General features: G+C 41.3%; 1 protein-coding gene across 1 annotated transcript in view; it reads right to left on the reverse strand.

The window, feature by feature from the left end:
• The window catches only part of rin1b (Ras and Rab interactor 1b), a 27,455-nt gene extending 8,082 nt beyond the window's left edge, over nt 1–19,373 (reverse strand). The window contains exons 1-8 of the mRNA XM_056369194.1: nt 19,058–19,373; nt 7,402–7,545; nt 6,630–6,744; nt 6,341–6,413; nt 5,972–6,063; nt 4,789–4,970; nt 4,186–4,470; nt 2,889–3,450 (exon numbers count right to left, since the gene is read on the reverse strand). Coding sequence (XP_056225169.1) covers nt 2,889–3,450; nt 4,186–4,470; nt 4,789–4,970; nt 5,972–6,063; nt 6,341–6,413; nt 6,630–6,744; nt 7,402–7,545 — 1,453 coding nt within the window. The 5' untranslated portion in view covers nt 19,058–19,373. The remainder of the gene's footprint in view (nt 1–2,888; nt 3,451–4,185; nt 4,471–4,788; nt 4,971–5,971; nt 6,064–6,340; nt 6,414–6,629; nt 6,745–7,401; nt 7,546–19,057) is intronic.
• Nucleotides 19,374–21,086: the final 1,713 nt, after the last annotated feature.

Genomic DNA, 21,086 nt, shown 5'->3' on the forward strand with positions numbered 1-21,086 from the left:
GTGTAGTTCTAAGCTGATATAAATGATTTTTAATGTGTCTGTCAACAACTATAACTTTTTCTGGGAAGCACCCATAAGTGGAGGCTGCAAACAGATAATATATGATATTAATAAACACTTAAAATGTCTTTATAAACTATTTATTAAATGTTTTATATTGTATATATTTGCTGAATAAGGACACTCAAAGACTGCTATTTTTCTTTGCTCCTGAAAACACAAACACTCTGAAGATACAGGTTTTTTTTTTTTTGGCCTGACAACAGTGATATGTGATACAGAAACTCGTGTACGTGTACAGTACACATGCATGCTCTCACACGTGGAAACACACACCCTCAGTGTTTTCTCCTGCAGCCAGTGGGCAGTCCTGACTATGTGTGTAACAATTCTCCAGTGCACGCTGTTTTCCACTCATCATCAATATCCTCCTCTCCCTCCTCGCCATCCTTATAATCCCCCAACATCTCCCCCCATCCACCTTACTATATATCATTCCCCCCTGTGATTAATTTACGCCCTCCATACTCTGTTCCTCCAACTCCCCCTCTGCTCAATCCCAGCATCCCTCTTTCTTTCACAGCTCTGGAGAGTAACAGATTACATGTAATGTGATTACAGCCGTACCAGTTGCTGGCTACTCATGAAAAAAGATGACTTTTTTTCTTTTTTTTTTTGCTCTTACTCACAGATCTGTAACTGATTACATTTTCAAAGTAACCTGCCTATTTCTATCCCTCCCTCCCACCCTCCCCTGAATCGTGCTGCTCTTCAAGTGAGCGTGGGACTGTGATATCTTTTTATGATAAACGAGGGGGAGAAAAAAAAAATGCAAATGTCTCCCACCGACGCAAAGCGAGATAAATCAGAATCAGAGCGCAGGAAGGAAGGAAGGGAGGAAGGAAGGCAGCGGCCAACCACTCTCCCCTGAAGCCTCTGCACTGCCAGGCAACCATCCATCATCACACACATTTACACACAAACACACCTGCAAACACACACTCAGGAGCCGCACACAAAGGAGTCCGAAAAAGAAAAACCTACGCAGATGGCCGTGTCAAAAGATCTAACTACAATCCCTCCACAGCAACACCCTGCGATGCCTTTACAATAATGAGAAGAATCACACTGAGTTTGATGGATGTGAGTGCAGGCGCGTCGGGCAGGGCTTTCCTAATGCTGTTTTCTAAATACCAGAGACAATATGAGCTCCAGTGAATGAGACTCTACCCCCCACGCAAACTACTTTGTGTTGACAGTGCCTTTCACTTGGAGCCTGGAGCCTGGGCAGCCCACCATTTAACAGAAAAGGCTGTCTGTTTCCATAGACCTGCGTCCTCTGGCACCGTGTCTATTGAATCAGTGTTTTCTAATAGTACCGTTTTTTTTCCCACATTTCTCTCTCTCTCTCTCTCTCTCTCTCTCTCTCTCTCTCTCTCTCTCTCCTGTGGTCTCCTGCTGCTCTCACCGTCTTCTCATTTGATATGATGAACTGTTCGTGAATGCATATGAGAAATTCACCATGTTGAGAAGACTGTGCTGGATTACGCTCTGAGCTCAATCAGCAAAATTCAATTAACTAATTCACTCAGCGAGACTAACGGACTTTGAGTTTCTTTTGCCAATAAAATCAAAAGAGTTTAAAATTGAAATACGCTTTTTATTTTAATTGGGAACACTTCAGAATAAGGCACATTTTATAAGGGATTCATTTTGAGTGAAACTAATGGCTGCAATAATGTTAAAAGCCTGTGGATGCATATAAGTGGAAATGCAGGTGTTGTTCAGAGACATTGACAGAGGTCACTGGTCTGCAGAGATGTTATATGTACTTTTGCAAAGGTATATTATTAATTAATCATTTTTACATCTTTACTGAACCATTCATAAGGACCACTTATGGATTTCCTGGTTGTAAAATCCCGTTGGTTGCTGTATATTGTCTTCAATCGTAACTTTTATCTACTCTAGCTCTGCAGTTAAAGTGAAAGATTTTTATTCCACTTAATTTAATTCATCCATCTGTTGTCTCTCTCTCTCCGTCGTAAGAACTCAAACTGTCCACTGAAAGTTAAACACGAGCAGATTAGCATTGAAACCAAATGAAAACATGATAAGACTCCAAATTTACTTCTACTTCTGCTACTAAATGAAAAAAAAACAAAAACAGATTCTGTGTTACTTTCTGTTGGAGGCTCTCTGTAATGAACAGTGAAAGACTGGAGGCACTGGGCAGCTCCCAGGTGTGATCATTGTTGAGAAACTGGAACAATTCTTTCCACTTTCTTAAACAAATCTAAGTAAATGGTTGAACAAAAACTTTTTTAAAAAATTGACAATTTTGGCAACATACAGGGATACTGTAGTGTGTGTTTAAAGGGACTTTATAAAAGGAAGTACTTTGTTAAGAGGTTTATAAGATGGCTTTATTAATGTTAGTAAATCATTCATTAATACTTCAGTATCAATCAGTAATAAGACATTTACAAACTACTGTATATCTTGCTTTGTCTTTTATCAATCTTACATTAATCAGAAAGATTCCTCCACTGGTTAATTTGAGCTCCTGGAACAGCTGGAACAGCTGTTTTACTACTTGATCCAGAATGAAAATCATTCACTCTAACTAAGGACAAAGATAAACCATTCATATAAGTGAGGACAATAAACACCTGGCAAAGCAATTCTGGTGCCAGTGGCAACCCAAATCTAATTTTTGTTTCGGCATATGAGAGTTAATCATCCCTGTTCTTTGCAATACGATGCAATGGCCTACTGCCATTTGAAAGTCAACAGTCCAAGTTTGTAAGTCATGGTTCAAATATAATGTGTTCTACTTGTGAGTAATTGTAGTGTACTGACACACTGACAGGTTTCTGTTTGTTTACCTTTCTCGTTTTCTGGCACCAGGGTTTCAATGGGAGGCTCCAGCTCGCCGCTGTCCAGCAGGCAGCACTTTGCCTGGGACAGAAAGAGCCGCAGACCCTGCAGGAGTTGCACAGAGGTCACCCGGGATGAGGAAGAGGACGATGATGACGAAGACGAGGCCAGGGATTTGAGCACCTCTCTCTGCTCCAGCAGGAAGTCCTGAACCATGCCTCCGAAGATGGAGCGCCTGTCTCTGGACAGCTCCTCCACCAGCCGCGTCAGCCGCTTGTCCGGAGCGAAGAAACAGACAAAGGCCTCGCTCATACGGTGCAGCCCGCCGCGGCCTCTGGAGCGCATGAGTGGCGGGCGCTGGTAGATGTGTGTTTGGGTTTGGACCAGGCTCTCTGGATCCGAATCCGAGTCATTGTCCTCGTCCATACTACTGAAGGAGCTGCTGCTGTCGAGCTCGGCCAGGGACGGAGCCGGGCGGCGTTCCAGGGCCAGAGCCGCCACCTCAATACCTGGCTCCTCTGCTCCGGCTGACGGCTGGGGCCTTGGAGACTCTTCCACCTTGGCAGATGTCTAGACCAGGAAAGAAGTAATCATTTTATCAGTTTTTATTATCTTTTTTATTCATGACTTTTTCTGGTGTGTACACAAACATCAGCGGACGAATCACACAATGATACAAGACACAGGAGTTACTTAAAAACTTCTTTGTGAATTCTTGTAAAAGATGAAGGGGAACTGAGTTTGACTTTGAACTTATTCCTCAGTGTTTGTATGAGCCTGAAGCACCAGATGAGTTGAGAGTATAACATAAGAAACTGCTTAGTTTGAAACACTTATGCTTTTAAGTAACATTAAAAACATTCATTTGGCTGCCAGATCATTTTCTAAACATCTTAATATTCACAATCCCCCATAGAAAACAAAAGCTCAGATACTACAAAATGTTTAAAACAAATCAAATAATTATTACCAAGCATTGTCCCAAAGCAAAGAGACGATGTGCATAATAAATCTGGTACATGTTTTTTACTGTGTTAGCCTGCTGTCCACCCTGAAACATCCACAAGAGCTTAATTTTTCTCTTTTTAAGAGGTCAAATTATCTATTAATATGCCAGATCACATGACATGACCTTACAGGATTGTAAGGATTGAAAAATATCATATTTTTTCAGCTTCCCTCTCTTGATAAATGTGTTTGAGTGGGTTTGGAACCACCGTTTCAGAAAGTACTCAAAACACTCAGTGTAGGCAAGATCTGAAAGACAAATAAATATTAGACTAGATATTAGTTCAAACGTATTACCTCAGGCACATAGACAGACATCAGGTCCTCTTCCTCTGCAGAACCTGGTGATACAGCGGGAGTTCTCCTCAGGACCCCTGCCCCAGCATGAACTCTCCTCTGTGAGTTAGTGCCGGTCTTCTGCAGCCTCTCCGACCCACCGGGCTGCTCCACTGACGGGGGAGGCGAGTAGGAGCCGACCCCCTCGAGGGACAGATTCATGGAGGACTCGGAGAGCCGGAGCCGAATGCTGCGCTTGAAGCGGTGCCGTTTATTGGAGGCACTGTGGTTTGTGAGTTGTGGCTGCTATAGAAAAGAAAGAGTGGATTAATTTAATCTTTCAAAGGGAGTGACGTGAAGTGCAAAGTGAACAGCAGCTATATAAGGAGGATGGCTGTAAAGCACTTGTAATGGATGTAACTTTTATAAAATTGGACTTTTCACAAACTGAACAAAACCTTTGTGAGTTTTTGACAAATTCTAAAACACATTTTCAACAGGTTTCTTTCTCCATCAACTGTTATAAAGGAACATAGACGTTTTTAATTAAGGTAAAAAAGTATGAAACTCTCCTTGAAGGGAGAGACAAAAAGCACAGATAATCACACAACCTTCATCACTAACCTTGCTAACCTCCAGCTGCAGGAAGAGCGGGTTAATGAAGCAGAGTTTGCCTTGTCTGCCTCGGGTCAGCAGGGTACACCGGTCCTGGGTCACCGCAGTCTGGGCCTGGCTGCCACTGGTTGATGCAAACAGGTCCACTGGTCCATTTTGGATGTCTGAGGCACTCGGCGAGCTCCAGAAGTCTGGTGCAAAATACAGGAAGACAAAGAGAAGAAGATACAAAGGATTTTCAATGAAAGATTCATTAGTACAATGGATATTAACTCACCAAATCCAAATCAGAAGATTACAATGCAGAATGCAGCATACAGGCTTAAGATAGAGGTTTACAAAGAGCTTTAAATTAATGTGATAATTAATCATTTATGTTAAAATGCAGCACATTAATGCAGCACATTTTCCTTTTTCGGTTGCTAAGAAATATAATTTTTTTTTCTCCTGTGAGCTGACTAGAGCAGACTGACTTTGCAGAACCATGGTGAGAAAGAGTCTGGTTATGCTTGAGGTGCAGTCAGTGAGACACATCCTGCATCTTACTTGTGTCATTTTTAGCCATCATGAAGTCACACCTCGCTCTCTGCCACCACTCTGCAAGTCCTACATGTTACCATGTTAAAATAGATACAACCTGGCAGTTACTTATTTAGTCGCTTATTAGTATATTGTCTTAGATTTGCAAGATGTTACTTTTGTTTTCCCTTAGCGATCCTGTCCTTAAAATATGTTTTTAATTTCCTGAAGCTCATCTGGTGAAGAGGCTATTACAGAGGAACTTCAGCTAATCTTAAGTACCAAATGAAGGTATAAAACTTTTGGCAATATTTTTTACATGCTAACATTTTTACCCTCTAGTTGCTTGTGTTTTTCTTTTCTTTTTTATTTAGGGACTTGAGCGATATGAAAAGTATCATAAAGAAGTAGCCATGCTAACAGCTCTGGGAGGTACAGCAGTGCTTTGAGCTAAATGCTAATGTCAACATGCTAACATGCTCACAGTAACACTGCTAACACACTGATGTTAAAAAGTTATAATGTTTACTGTGTTCACCATCAAGTTTAGTGTGTTAGCATGCTAACATTTGCTAATTAGCACTAAACACAAAGTGTGCAGCTAAAAATACCTGAGAAAAGTATCTGTTATTATTTAGGGCAAGTGACACAGTCAAGTATGCAGTGACTGTACCTTGTCCCATGTGAGAAATGGCCTCCAGCTGCCGGTGAGTTGTAGCTTTAGCAATGGCCTCTGGTAGCTCCAGTGGGAAAGGCAGCACATCCCTGCAGACAACACCAGAACATTACACATATTGATTGGCATTAATCTGCTGCTGTAACAGCCTCCAAACTTTCCAGTGGATTTCCGAACTTGGCTGCAGGAGATGCACCCAAACGGCCACAAGAGCATTAGCGAGGCCTTTGTGCACATGGGCACTGTCATGTTGAAACAGAAATATGGGCCTGACACACACTGTTTCCACACACTAGTGTTTATAATATCTGTATTAAGATTTCACTTCATTTTAATGAGGACGTATCAGTGAATATGATACATTACCTGCTGATACAGTAGAAGGCCACCAGTCGACACAAGTCAGGGAAGCTGAGTGCTGAGCTCTCCAAGGCAAATGCTGGTTATAGAACAGACACAGTTTGATTGACAGCTGAGGAGGCAGTGGGAAACTTGTTCAAATTTACCAGGAAAAATAAATTTCCGACCCACATCACTTCAAACAGTAAGTGTATGAACTGCGCTGCACCCCGTGAAGCACAGAAATGTAGCATTATGTGTATTTATGTAGCTACAGGTGGCTAATACACGCCAATCCAGCTTGTTTTATACTCACTGGAGTCCTCCTCACAGATGAAGCACTCCTTAACAGAGGAGGCACTTGTGTCGGCTGCCGCTCTGAAACACAGCACCTTCCTCTGGCTGGAGCTGCATTTACGCACCAAAAAGGTCTGGAAGTACCAGAGGTACAGGGATGTTATTGTCTTTATTCAGGGGAAGACACAGTTGGCGCAAATAGCAATGTGAAGTGCATCCACTTTAATGAAATATTTCAGTGTATAAAGGCTGCTATTAGCACAGGAGTGTTCTGTTTGTGCGTGGTTTATTCAGACAAGATATGGTGTTAATTATAGAGCTTTAAATGTCTCGCTAAGTGGATTTTGTAATGAGTTTTTATGTTAAGCTCAGGTAATCGCCTCCTAACTTCAACTCTGTACCAAACACACAAACATGAACGTGGTATCAGTCTTTTTATCTCACTCTTATGAAGCAAAAAAGCATTTTTTCCAAAAAGTCTCTTTAGCCATGCAAGATAAAGGACAACCCTAACCCATTCAATACAACATTTGAACAAAACAATTGTTGTTTCATCTTTGTTAAAACGACAAGATACCAGTGTTTTAAATAGAATAATCAGTTCATAAAATGTTGAACTATTCCTTTTTTTTAGCTTCAGTCAAAATGATAAAAAGTCAAATCTTATTGCAAAAATCTTAAATAATATGTCAGCTAAGTGCCACAGTTTTACACTGATAAGATGATAATGTTTCCTTTGTAGAAACAGGCCCAACATGTATTAATGATGACCATGATTGATCGGTGCTCACCCCAACAGGCTCTCTGAGCAGGATGTAGAGGGCAGTGTCTTGTTTGAGCGACAGCTGCAGCCACACAGGGTGTGTGAGCAGCAGACGATCCAGGACGCTGAAGGCCCGTGGAGAGCCTCGCTGGGTACTGCCCACCTCCTGCATCTGAAACACAGGTTTGATTGTACAAAAACGTATTTATCATAGCTTCTGGTCAGATTTAATATCATTTTTTTTCCCAGTTCAGAAAAGCGAATCTTCTGTCTCATATATAACAGACAAAAACAGTGTTTGTTTTTCTTTTTGATACTTCATAGATTTACTAGATAGATAAGGAGGAGAGATGAGAGGAAGTCAGGGAGAGAAACAAGCAGTAAAGGTTCCTGGCCAGATTTGAAACAGGGAAGTTGTGGTTCATGTTTGACATAATAACTTTCCAGCAACTGAAAGTGGTTGTAACTAAATCATCCTTCAACAAACTTTGAATCAAAAATCCGAAAGCAGCTTTAAATCCTTCTGTTCGCTCTATAATCACTCAAAGTGTTGTTGAGTGCAGCCGTGCGTGGCTCTGAATGTGGTACACCACTCCTCCTTCTGTTTTCTCTATAACAACCAAAAAACTCGACATATTTCTACAGAGTTTATTTATTTGAAGTTACACTTTCTGCATAAATGCATCTAGCTAACAACCTGTGTGTTTCCTTATTTCTGGCTCTCTCATGTTAACATTCAATCACAGATTTACTTTCTCTCTCTCTCTCTTTCAGATTGGCTTGCTGCTGGATGTCACACTGTGTGGGCTGCCGGCGAACGCTTGCGAGCGTAGCAGCAGATGGTTGCCATGGAAACCCCGGGCCTATCATCCCCACGTCCTACCAGGCATTCCCACTCAGTGAAACACCCTCTCTCTCTCTGACAAGTTGGAGTTGCGCGTGCACGCACAAACACAACAACACACACACACATTTGAACACACATTTATACAGTATGTCCACACAAACATGCACACACACGCACACACATGCACACACACACTATGTTAAAGGTGTGACAGGTTTTCCGGGGTGCAGAGGTCTTTTTTTCTTGTGAAGTGTTTCCATTAATAATCTGTACTTTTTTTGTCACTTCCTCCCTCACATCAGAGCACTAAAGTTCATTTCTAAGCAATGATGTCAGTGGTATAAGAGGAAGCATCATGAATATTGTTTTCATTCAAAAACACATTCAAATTTTCCACATTTTCCATCACCTTCTGTCACCTTTTACATAAGTCTCCCCACCTGTCGGGGGAAACCAGTTATCCATGTGTCAATCTGTGCTCTGTAGGACCATTAACAGTAGACGGTAAATAGCATTAGAGGTCTGAAGAATCAAGCACAAGAGATGTCAATCAAAGGAGGGGATCAGTGTTATGTAATTGCCACAAGTTCGTGCCGACAGCTGCAAGACTTCAGCAAACAACTGTGTAAGAATTTCCTGATCATGTTTGGAAATGAGAAGTATTGACAGTTTGCTAAACCCCTTCCTAAAAGTGCTCTATCGTGAGCTGCAAACGTTATTAGCTAACTATATGACCTTGTGAGATTACAGATTACAGGGAGCACAGCCATACTAGTACCAGAGTTTAGAGGAACATTGTTCTGCTCTTTGTTTACACTGATTGTTCCTCAAATCCCTTTCTCTTGTACAAGGGAAACATACTGCGAAGCTTAAATCTGATCTCTGTGCTGCTTGTCCAAGAAAGTTTTTCTGTAAGAAGCATCTAAACTTTTAATAATTTAAGTTTTTCTTTTGAATACAGCACTATAATACTAGGGCTAAAAAGTGCTAAACATAATACTGAAACCTACATACTGTATGTGCCATGTGTGAATGGAAAGCTTGACTGGCATAGCAACAGTAACTAAGAGGGGTGGGGCTTGTCTAACAGTGAACTGCAAATAAATAAAGCGGAAACTGCTTTATCTGTCAAATGCACACTTCAGGTATTCCTAACGTCACAACATACTCCCCTCACACGAGCACTAGTCAACATCATCTTCAAATGAGCAGTCCAATACTTCTGATTTCAAGGTGTGCTTATAAAGAAAAAATAAATGATAAGTGTATGAGTGTGTGTGACTCTGAGTGGGCCCGCAGAGTCACCTCTTTGCATATCTGGAGCCAGCCACCACGCAGATCCACAACCCCAAGACCCGACACACAACCACACAAGGCTAAAATACGAGCAGAGAGAGAAAGAGAGGGAGAGAGAAAACAAAACAGAGAGCAAGACCCAAGTGTTTCGCTAGCCATTTCCAGGTCCGCCTTATATAAAATGCAATGCTGCCCACACACACACACACATGCGCGCGCACGCACGCACACACAGACTTATGTAATTCCCTCAGAGAAAGAGAGACGCACAGAGAGGGAGAAACAGAGGAGATAAGATAAAAGATAAAATGATGAAAAGAGAGGAGAAAAGCCGGGACTGAAAATTAAAGCTGGGTTCAGGAAATCACAACGTCAGTGGGCCTGCAGCTGCTCAGCGGATCAAGCTGGCAGACTAGAAATGTAATAAGCAGAAGGAGACGTACACTGTATATCTAACAAGGTGTTTCTGCACCTGCAGGCAGCAGCAGCAGCAGCAGGGAACCCAGCGGGAGAGACCAGAAAATCTGATGCTGCTGAACGCACTGAGCACTTAACAAGAAGCAGATGAAGAGACAGTTAGGGCAAGACTTGTCAGAAGTTGGGTGGAGGGAGGAGGCGGAGGAGAAGGAGTGCTGAGCCCAGAAGTGGGAATCTGTGGGGAGTTGTAGAGAGGAGTGGAGTTTTAGAAAACTAAATTATATTCCCCCCTTCTCTGGGAGAGAGGATCAGTCGAGGGGCGAACGGAGCCGTATATATATATGAAACTGGAATAAGCGTTTACAGTGGCAAAAATCAACAGGTCGTTAATGAGTATTCTTGGAAAGGGAACATCAGATTTTATTTTGCAAATATTGACTTACTGAGAGAGAAAAAAAAAAAAAACCTGGGTAGTTTACACCTTCTTGCAGAGAAATTTGGCCAAAGATCTGCTGCATTACTGGACAGAAGGACGGACTGACCGACATGCTGGCTGAGGGAGTGATGACAGAGTGATGCAGTGACTCAAACACTTACAAAAGACCATTTCTTAACTGAAAACACACATAGGTATCAGCGCTGAATACGCCATTCTGTTTTTTTTTAGACACTGAATGCACTGGTACAAATAAATAAATGATTTAGGATAACATCCCCACCTGTCACTCATCAGACCACAGCTTCATGTATCTGCCAGTGAGATAACTGTGCAATTTGGTTTGATAAAAGTCGAAATGAAAAGAGCGCTTTCAGGGCTGGAGATGAGGAAGAAGCTACTTCACCCGGGCTGTAGAGTGAATAAAAAGATGACAACAACAAAGATTTTTACATTTTTAGAGAGCAGTGTAGGATGAGAGAGATCAGTTGCTCATGGAGAAGCTCAGCTTGATGCAGATGGACAACGTCACAGTGTCCAGATTTGCAGGATCCAGTTTGTCCGCCTCCAGACAAGTGCCCTGACAGGCTGCGGAGAAAGCACAGTGGCGCCCCCCAATGGGATCGGTGGGTTCAACCTTTTTTTCTCACAAAAACTCCAGACAACACTCCAGATGTTGGCCGATGACAGCTTTGTCATGTTACGCATCACTGAGGCAGATGGGGAGGAGAACAGGAGTCTGGTGATGAGTTTCGTCAGCAGCTGCCACTGCAACTACCTGCAGCTCAGTGTTGATTTCCAACGGAGCAGGAAACCAGCATGAACCCTGCAGAGTGAGGTGATGAATGAGGGAGAGTTGGGTGGGGGGTGGGGGGTGGGGGGTGGGGGGGGTTCTTGCTCAAATTCACATACTTGCAAAGTGAATGGAGACGAAAAATCAGTCTTAAAAGACACTGCTCTGACAATGAAGCTGATTTGACATTTGTGTCCCATTAAGGTGGTTTATCAGACAGAGTTAACAACCAACAACTGTAGTTTCCATTTATTTCAATGGGGTAAAATCAGTTTGTGGAAATGTGAAACTCAAAGAAAACATTTTTCACACACTGTTCATACTGTGGCGGTGCAGTGGTGTTCTGAGATGTTATGGCTTTCTCCAAAACTATCCATGTTTCAACTGTTGAAATTTTCACTTTATTATAGTTTGAATCTTTTATTTGATTTTCATATGTAACTAAAGAAACCAATGCAGGCAATGCATACCTGAAAGGTATATTTTTTTTAAAACAAGGAATTATCTGGTAAATGTTTCAGGATTTAAGTTAAATAATAAAAAATATGCAAATATGGAAATGGTTCTGTAAAGGGGGAATTCACTGTGGGATCAATCAGCCTGTAAAGTTCAATCAATTCCAGGAGATGTTTGTGATAATTTTGCTTTTTTATTCATATATTCACTTTGCCTCAACCTGCCTCTCCACCAGGAAATGATTCCCTACATCTCCCACATCAGTTTCATCCAGAGAAAACACATGAACTTGTATTCAGCTGAGTTTTATGTGTAGGTGGATATGGCCATAATGATAGAGATAGTAAAAGCAAAAGAGCGCAGGTTTCCAATGAAGGAAAACTGCCCTTTACACTCAGCACAACACGTCTTCTAGCTGCAGAGCAGAGATTAGTATCTCTGTCTGCTCTGAAAACAATTACAGATCCTTTGTCCAAAAATAATAAGATCAGAAATGCTGCTGATGTTTGTGGTTCATGTATTCTCCTAAACTCAATTTTAGCTGCAGTGGAAATACCTCAGTGACAAATCATCCGTGCTGTACGTAACATCATCCACTGGAAAAAGAGAAACAACACAAAACATAACAAAATAAGTGCAGAGACAATCACAGAGACTCCTGAGACAGCAGCAGAGGGAGGATGAGGAGGAAACCTTCCTCATCCTTGACAACATTTGCCGCCCCCTCCACGCACAGCTGATGCTGCTGTGGACCACCTCCAGCCGCTGCCTCAGCATCCAAGACTCGTCTCAACTCTCAGGATACATTTTTTTTTTTTTGTTGTAACCTTCAGCCAATAAACGTGATGATAGTGATGCTGAAAACAGATAGCGATGTTGTGAACTTTGCCACGTTGTCACATCCTACGTACGGTATTTCCATCTGGAGATTTTGATAAGCAGGCAGCCAGTGAAGCACATATTCAGTCACCGTTAAGTCACAGTTGTTTTTCTTAATTCTCTTATTTGTTATATATTTTGATATTCTTTTATGCTTTGGTTCTCTTCTGCTGCTTAACATGCATATTCTGAATTAACTCATTTCACAGCTCTTGCACATCCACATGATCATATAGTGTCAAAATTGTAATTTCTACATGTTTACAGAACTATCTACTCCAGACAAATCGACAATCTTCCCTTATTTCCACCAGATTCTACTTAACTATCAGTCTATAATTCCCGATTTCTGCATCAAACTGCTTACTTAAACTTAATGTAACTTATTCACACAATTGCATTGAAGGAAGAGACTCATATTCAGTCCAACTGTCAAAACCCAAAACGTTTTAAATCTTAAAAGTCACAGACACAGGAATATCACCTCCTGTTCTGACAGAGAGAAACAGGAGAAGCCAGCCCCAAACTTTACTAAAACTTTAACAGTCCAGTCACAAAATAAAGTGTCCATGTGCACCGTCAGCACCGGAGTCTGCAACTTTCTCTCTCTGCAGTGGCGACAGGAAACTGAAATGATTTTCAAACTGGGTTGCTGCAGGATCTTGGTGTTTGTTCAGATTATCGACTGAAAAAAACTTGAGTTTCTGCTCATGAGTTTTCATCCACGACAGCTGCACCTCAACAAGATCAACGTCCCCTTCTCCTATTACTAACCTCTGCTCCACAACTCCAACCGTGTTTACAAATTCTTTCAATTCATGTGACCTGATAATAATGTAATGGCTTTTGGCGTTCTAATATTTAGCTCTCTGTGTTGACAATCATCCATAAATGGCTCCCTTCAAACGCTGCAGGATAATTGTAGATTAAAATTTGGCACCTGTTGGCGGCACTGCTGGGGGACGGCAGTGAGTTGGAAAATAATGATCAAACCACGGATTTTAAAACCTGTTTTGCAGCTGGATGACTGTAATTAATGTGCTGTTTCCCTGGGCACCTCGTGGCCGTGCCAATACTCAAGAAAGTTAATGCACTCAGCCAAAAAATATTAACAAAACCAGTACCTATAAACTACAGTATGGTGTTGTTTTTTTTGTGCAAATTAAACAAGATATAAAGATATGTTAAAAACTGAGACATGGTGATTTTTTCACCTTTAAACAGAGGCTAGCTGTTTGCCCCCGTTTCCAGTATTTAAGATATGCTAAGCTAACCGTCTCCAGGTCACAGCCTCATATTTAATGGACAGTATATTTCCCAAAATCTCAACGGTTGTGGAAAGCTAAATAAATGCGTCTCTGCTGCTGTACAGAATAGTAAAATATCTTGTCATTTTAAAAGAGCTATTGGTAAGTTTGCTATTGCTACATAGCTAATGTTAGCATTAACAGCTCTCTAGTCAAAAAGAAACTTTGCTTCAGTTCTCTACACAATTACATACCAGGTTTAACCTTCTGATGCAAATTTTTCTAACATAACAAAGACGCAAAATAATAGTTGACCACGCATTAATGAGCAATGATTGTTCCCTGCGCAAACAAACTTACTAATATCACAAGTCAACAACAGCTGTTTACTCATTATTCATCTCTATTCATCGTGTTTGACGCCAACCACCAGCATCAGTCAGTAAAATCTCTCATTTGCACAAGAGTGACCATGACGGTGGCTAAGTATAGCCAGCAGCCCATCACCACATGCGTAGGATGACTAATGGAACAACATAATTGCAGTGGGCTATAAGTATCCACAGGGGGCAACAGTGGGCACGGGGACCTGTGCACTGATGACAGGTGTCCGTTTTGATGCCTGTTGCAAGAGCGTTGTAGCAATGGCACTCGGGCCAGTGACAAGGAAGTGAGAGATGTGTGTTAAAATGTGTGTGTGTGTGTGTGTGTGTGTGTGTGTGTGTGTGTGTGTGTGTGTGTGATGAAGTTGTACAAAGGCATTAGTATGAGTCAGAAGCAACACTTGGGCTGTAGGAGAGAAGAAGGACTGTTAGCATAACTGTGAATATTCATAATTTTAGAAGCGTATCGGTTAACTGCTGCAGTGATTCAGAGGGGGCATTATCACAAATAGTTCTGTCAGACCAGTGCTGTCGGTGTGTGTGTGTGTGTGTGTGTGTGTGTGTGTGTGTGTGTGCATGTGTGTGTAAAAGGGAGAGAGAAGCTATAGACTATCCATCATAATGTCATAAAATCTTTAAACTGTCTCATATTTCTCCAGGAATGGTCCGCAGTGTCTTTCCTGATCCTTCTCTGCAGTCTGACACTTAACTGAATTAAACCAACACTGAATCGACGCTTTGAGGAAAAACTACTTTGACTCTGTATCACACATAAATCACTCACAGAATATCCCTTTTTTGTAAAAAGTTCCCATCCTTATATTTACACTGAAGTTCACATTTTTACATTTCTCTTCTCTCTATATTTCCTTAGCATAAAATGGAAATACTCAAGTAAACCGCAAGTACTTCTACATTGTACTTAAGTACACTACTTGCGTAAATGTACTTAGTTGCATCCCACCACTACAGTTAATTTATGTCTTGCACATATTTTATTAAAACAGAAAAGGACATAATTTATGGTCATAATTGCTGGGATAAATTATAAATACTAAAAACGCTTTTAAGTGCTAGTTAAGGTTTTAAAGGTCCCACACATCCGCAGAGGTGTCTTCACTTATTCTGGCTCATTATGTGCTCGGCTTGAAGCTGGGTGGAGCTACACTTTTCAAACTCTACCAGTGTCCCACCCTGAAAGCCACAATAAAAACTAACAGGAATGAAGGAGGAACTGTCAATCAAGTGCAGCTTGTTCACACCTGCAGAGTTTTATCAAGTGCAAACACCTGTGGAGTACGAGTATGTAGAGGCGTGAGCCGAGAGCTGGTGTACTGAATGTTTCCGTTTGTGAGTGATGGAAGTTTTAATTGATGTTTAGAGAATATTTTGGCTAAATGAGTCTTTCTCTTTGGAAAGGCTGCACTTGGCTTGCAGTGCCAAATCCGGCCATCTGAACAGGTCACCCAATCCATCGTTGAGTTTTTAAATCTAATATTTCTCATAATAAGTGAAAGAAAACTTGCCAGAATAACAAAACAGTTTCAATCCATCCACTTTGTCTTCTGCTTTTCCCAAGATGGTGTCACTTGTTGCTGCCGCTTCCCAAAACAAAAAGAAACTGTCAGATATTTCAAACTCGTTTTGAGCTGCAACATTTACATTTAACACACAGAAGTTTAAATATTTCTTTGGACAGTCTGTAATTCAAAACCCTGATATTTGTGGGAGAACAATAGAATTCATGCACTTAAAAAGGTTCTGAACGTCACATATTCTGCCTTTTCTGATCTTTTTTGACCTCCGTGTGATTCACAGTGTGACTAATGACAGATGGGCATGAGAAGCACTTCATACAAAATGTTATTTTTGTAAAGCACTGTTAGGTAATGTCAGAGGTTTTCGATAAGTGAGTGTGAATAATGCCTCTAAAACACTGAGTGCCTTTTTAAGTTTGGGTTGGGGATGTTTTGAGCAGATATTTTACACAGGTTTTTAGCAGATATTTGTTCATTTCCAGTTGAACAGCCTTTCCAGAACTGGTTTAATAACTTTGGAGTCAGAGGTTTGGTTTCTCTCGATCAGATCAGTAACTTAAAAACTAAAAGAAAAGCCAAAACACATTAAGATAACACACATTACAGTGAGTTTACAGAAACTATTTCACATTTTGGGATGTTAAAAATGTTGTTTTGCCTTAAGACTTTGGACGTTTTCTGCATCTTTCTAAATTCCCAACTTTAACTTTCACTTACTTTCACTTTAATTAATTTTCCAGCCCTCTAAAGGCTTTCTACTCCCTCATGTGAACGTTCTGAGTGTGGTCTGGACAATGACAATGAGTGACCACTTTCATCTTCCATTTACAGATTGTGTTAGAGTGACCACAAGAGGACAAAAGCCTGCATTAATACTGCGCCTCTTTTAACCAACCCTTTCCCATGTCTGAAACCTTTCCAGAGGAGAATATCTGAGTCTAATGACAGTCACGACAAAGCTCAGGTGTGTCGGGTTAAATCCAATCATGTGTGTTTTTTGACTCAGAGCAATCATGTGACACATTCAGGAAGTTTGTACTGACACCAAATCAATAAAAACAAGCCGCCATAAAACAAAAGTTTAACCGTGTGGTGACATCATGTCTTATCTAATGCAGAAGCACAGCGGGATGTATTGTTTTCTCCTGTGTTATGACATCTTTAATGGCAGAGTCTGTGTATGTGGAAGCAATTTAAAGGAACTAAAAGAAACTGTTTCTTTCAATGCTTCATATCGGTACAAAAACCAAACTATCTGAATGTCACCTTGAATTCTTAGGGACGTTTTGGCTGGTCCAATGAGGGAAGTTCGCCATCGTTTGCATGGGCGCCCTGTGTGCACGGGACAGTAAAGGCTATGAATAAAAGATAAGGACAAAATTGAATAAAAGTCAAAAAAGGACGTGGGAGTATCAATCAACATTTTCTCCATTTACTACCAAATTACATAACCTGTTTCCATGAAAACATCCTCAGAAATACCACCTACATGCCTGCTCCGATTTATGAAATTATTAAGAACTATTCCTGGGAATTAGTAAATTAAAAATTCTATTATATTAAAGTTGAAAGGTTGAAAGCAGCTTTCAATAATAAGATAGTGTAACATCACTTAACTAAAGTTATAGAAACTACTGGTGCCACTGGTCGGTTTCTCATCTACAGTGGTTTTCCTTTGTAAGCAAAAGCCTTTAACTGCAACACTTGACAGTCAGGAGTTTTTCTTGTCTGCCGGCCATCGTTTTTTATCTGAGTATCTCTCAGATTTTTTCAAAATGGTGGACACATTTGTTTCAGGAATGAAACTCATTTTAGTTTTTTCTTTGTTGTGCTGCATGATGATGATGACACAGTTCCTGAGCAGCGATGGGGGAAGCCTGCCATATACATGAGTCAGGTTACTGTAACATGTCTGTCTGCGGAGCGCTCCCAGCTCCGAGGACAGACTGCTCAGCAAAGGACTGAACTCTGTCCAACAGCTCTGAGCGTCATGCCTGGGCACTCTGCGATCACACTCTTCCCACACAACACAGGGCAGAATGCTGCCCCCCTACACACACACACACACACACACACACACACACACACACACACACACACACACACACAAATATATACACACATTTGGTCATGCCACCTTCAAAATTAACATGTCATTCCACATTCAACAATCACAGACTTCATGTAGGTAGGCTACATAATCACAGCGAGGACTCGCAGAGCAATCAGTCCTTCTCGGGGGCCTCATCTGCATGAACCCCCACCTCCACCCCCCCCCACACACACACACACACCCCGAAAAATCAACCGTCATGTAAAAGTCACAAAACGCCACTTACAGTAATGTGGTTCTCTCAGATTTAACGAGCAAAACAACAGCAAGGAAGTGGGAACATCACATCTACTCCTACGCAGGCAGCATGGCACTTCAGTTTTAAAGTTATGTAACAGTCCAACGGTTTGAGATTATATTCACTTTGCCCTCAGAGGGGAGACAAGAGATCATGATACTTAAAATTTAAATGTCTGAGTGGCTAATTGAACACTGTTCTGGCTCATAAAGGTGCATGCCAGCCAAAACACAGGTGCAGAAATGACAATAGTTCACTTATGAAGCTGTAAAACAAAAAAGCTAAATTAAATGCATCATTTTTTTTTGCATCTTTCCTCATGGGTGCTGGAAATCAATAAATCGAAACATCAGCTGCAAGAAAACTGAACAAACTGCTTGTGCATTTAAAGAGTCAAACTTTGGAGGCGTTTTCTTTTTTTTTCCTTCTTCTTTTCTTCTCTAGACTAAAGAATACAGCACTGAGATGTCTCCAAAAATGTGGAAAGAAAGCCAACCTGTCAGTCTACACAGTGAGAACAAAAGCTCCTCTGATAACCTGAGGACAAACCTGTGGCTCATCATAATTACAACACCTACACTTTGTGTCTTAAATGCCAGCCTGATGCAATGAAATTAAAATCCCTAATTGTTCCTTTTTGGAGATTTGAAGGTTTTCTCTCTTAATTCAATTAAATCACTACTTTTTGGCTGGAGACAGGCTGAAGTGTGGGGCACCCCGCAGATTTATGATGGCCCTGATCACTCGCTGATTAATTGGCAGAGCTTGAATGTCAAGAGGACACATATGCATGAATCACTGAGCAGCATTGTTTACCAAGACGTCCCCTGCGGACCGGAAACTACGTTAAACAACAAACGCCGACGCGCTTTGAACCTGAGAACACAGAGAGAGAGACCTTTAAAAGGAAGGAGAAAAACATTAATCCACAAATATGTATGTTTGCACGTGCCAATTCTCCAGCATCCTTAGCATTGACAAGCGAGTCGCAAAAATTCCGCTTGGAAAAAAAAGAAAGAAAGAAAGAAAGAAAAAACTTACCTTCTACTGTGAAGGTGGGAACAGGTGCCGCGCGGCGCTGTGATTGCTCTGCTGTCTAATTAGGCGTCCGGGAAGAGTTGAGCGGTTGTGTGTGCAGACGTTTGCTGAGCCGCAGAGTCCGAGCACCATGCTGTGGGAACGCGGGCTCGTCAAGAAAATGTTGCGCGCAACGCCGGGGACAAGGCGGAGGAGCGCATTTTTTAATTCTGTCTGAGCATCTGAAGCGGTACACACAGTCGCAGCAGAGACAGCGTGTGTGTGTGTGTATATGTGTGTATAAGTGTGTATAAGTGTATAGCCGTGTGTAAGTGTGTGTGCGCCCCCCCTCTCCACCCCCTCCCCGCCTCCCTGACTCTGACACACACACACACACACACACACTCGCTCTCTCTCTCTCTCTCTCTCTCACACATACACACCAGACCAAATCATATTATGTCACTGAAAAATCTTTAATCCGTCAGAAAGTCTTTAAAGGAAAGTTAAGGAAAAAATAAAATAGTCTGTTGATAATCCTACAATAACATTTGAGCTGCAAAACTTAACGAATATAACAATAACAGAAAGTATAAAAATGACAGACAATTATTTACATTATTTAAAAAAAAAAAGAAATAGTATATTTATTATATCACACAATAAGTTATAGGAACACTAAAGGTACAATAGGAGATTTTAAATAACTCAATCATCTAATCATCACCCTTAATGTTCTTAAACGCTCCTTCACATGAAAGACACTGTGTTCAGTTGAATCATTCTTCATATTAATCAGACGCATCACACTTTGAGCACGAGGCAGCTGCTACAGCGTCACATAATCTGAGCTGGACTTTGACGCACGGTGCGCTTTTTCTGCGAGCTAATTCTGGATTGCTGTATCCATCATCTTTTCTTCTTTCTTTTTTTTTTTTTTTTTTTTCTTGTTACAGGTGAGGATGTGTCGTTCTGCCTCTGCCCACTGGAGGGCGCCACAGGCTGTGTGTTTACAGCTTCACCTCCAAAGGTCACAAGCGTCATGAGATGTGGAAGAGTGGAGCATCATGGCTGAATTTAAAGGACTGAGGTTTTAATAAGGGGAGGTTTAGAGACTGGCGCCGCTTTGCTTCATGACCTTTACGGATTATTCAGAGAGTCTGAAACACAAACTTTTATTTGTAGTGTCTCATTTCACTGAAGGAAATGAGTGAACTCTGGAACTGGTGTCAAACATAAGCAACACTTTCAGCACGACACCGCAAAATAAACATGTGACACAAAACATAATTATATTTAAACATCAAACTCACATTTTACACACAATAACACCAACCACAGTCTCCAACCGTAGAAATAACATTTACATACTAATAACTTAAAATACATTGAAATAATGTTGAATAAATATGACATATAAGGCTGCAACTCATTTTTCTCCAGTGTAATTTTGTTTTCGGGGGCACACAGGATGTTTGCTCCACTGTAGGTCAATATGCTCTTTGAGCCAGGAGTCCCAACTGTAACTCACTGTTTCACAGAGGACATGTCACAGCAGGAGAAGCGCATGTGTGAGTAATAGAATTTAGTTTCATTTTCAGGGTCCTGGTGTTGCGCAATCTGGCCCACTGTCACACTGACACTGTCATTTAATCAGATAACCATATTATTTGTCTCAATGATCAAACACATCTTTTATGCATAGTGTTTACACCACATGGCCAAAAGTAGATGGACACCATAGTGTGCTTTAGGTCTTTGTAGCCACAGGCTGTGTCCTGTTTCATCATAACAACGCTCCCATAGGAAAAGCCACGTCCATAAAGAAATGGTTTCCATCTGTTTGATGTGGAAGAAAGTGACTGGACTTCTTCCTTGCAGCACAGGATTGACTTTAAAACCTTACTGATTGTTTTAAAGGCACTCAGTGGGCTGGCTCCTTTTCACATCTCAGATATGTTAAACCCTCAAATCTCGTTAAGGTCTCTGAGGTCTTCGAGGTTAAAGTTGTTGGCAGTCCCACAGTCTAGACTGGACCGTTACTGGGGGACGG

The sequence above is a fragment of the Seriola aureovittata genome, chromosome 23 (assembly GCF_021018895.1).
Source record: "Seriola aureovittata isolate HTS-2021-v1 ecotype China chromosome 23, ASM2101889v1, whole genome shotgun sequence".
Taxonomy (NCBI): domain Eukaryota; kingdom Metazoa; phylum Chordata; class Actinopteri; order Carangiformes; family Carangidae; genus Seriola; species Seriola aureovittata.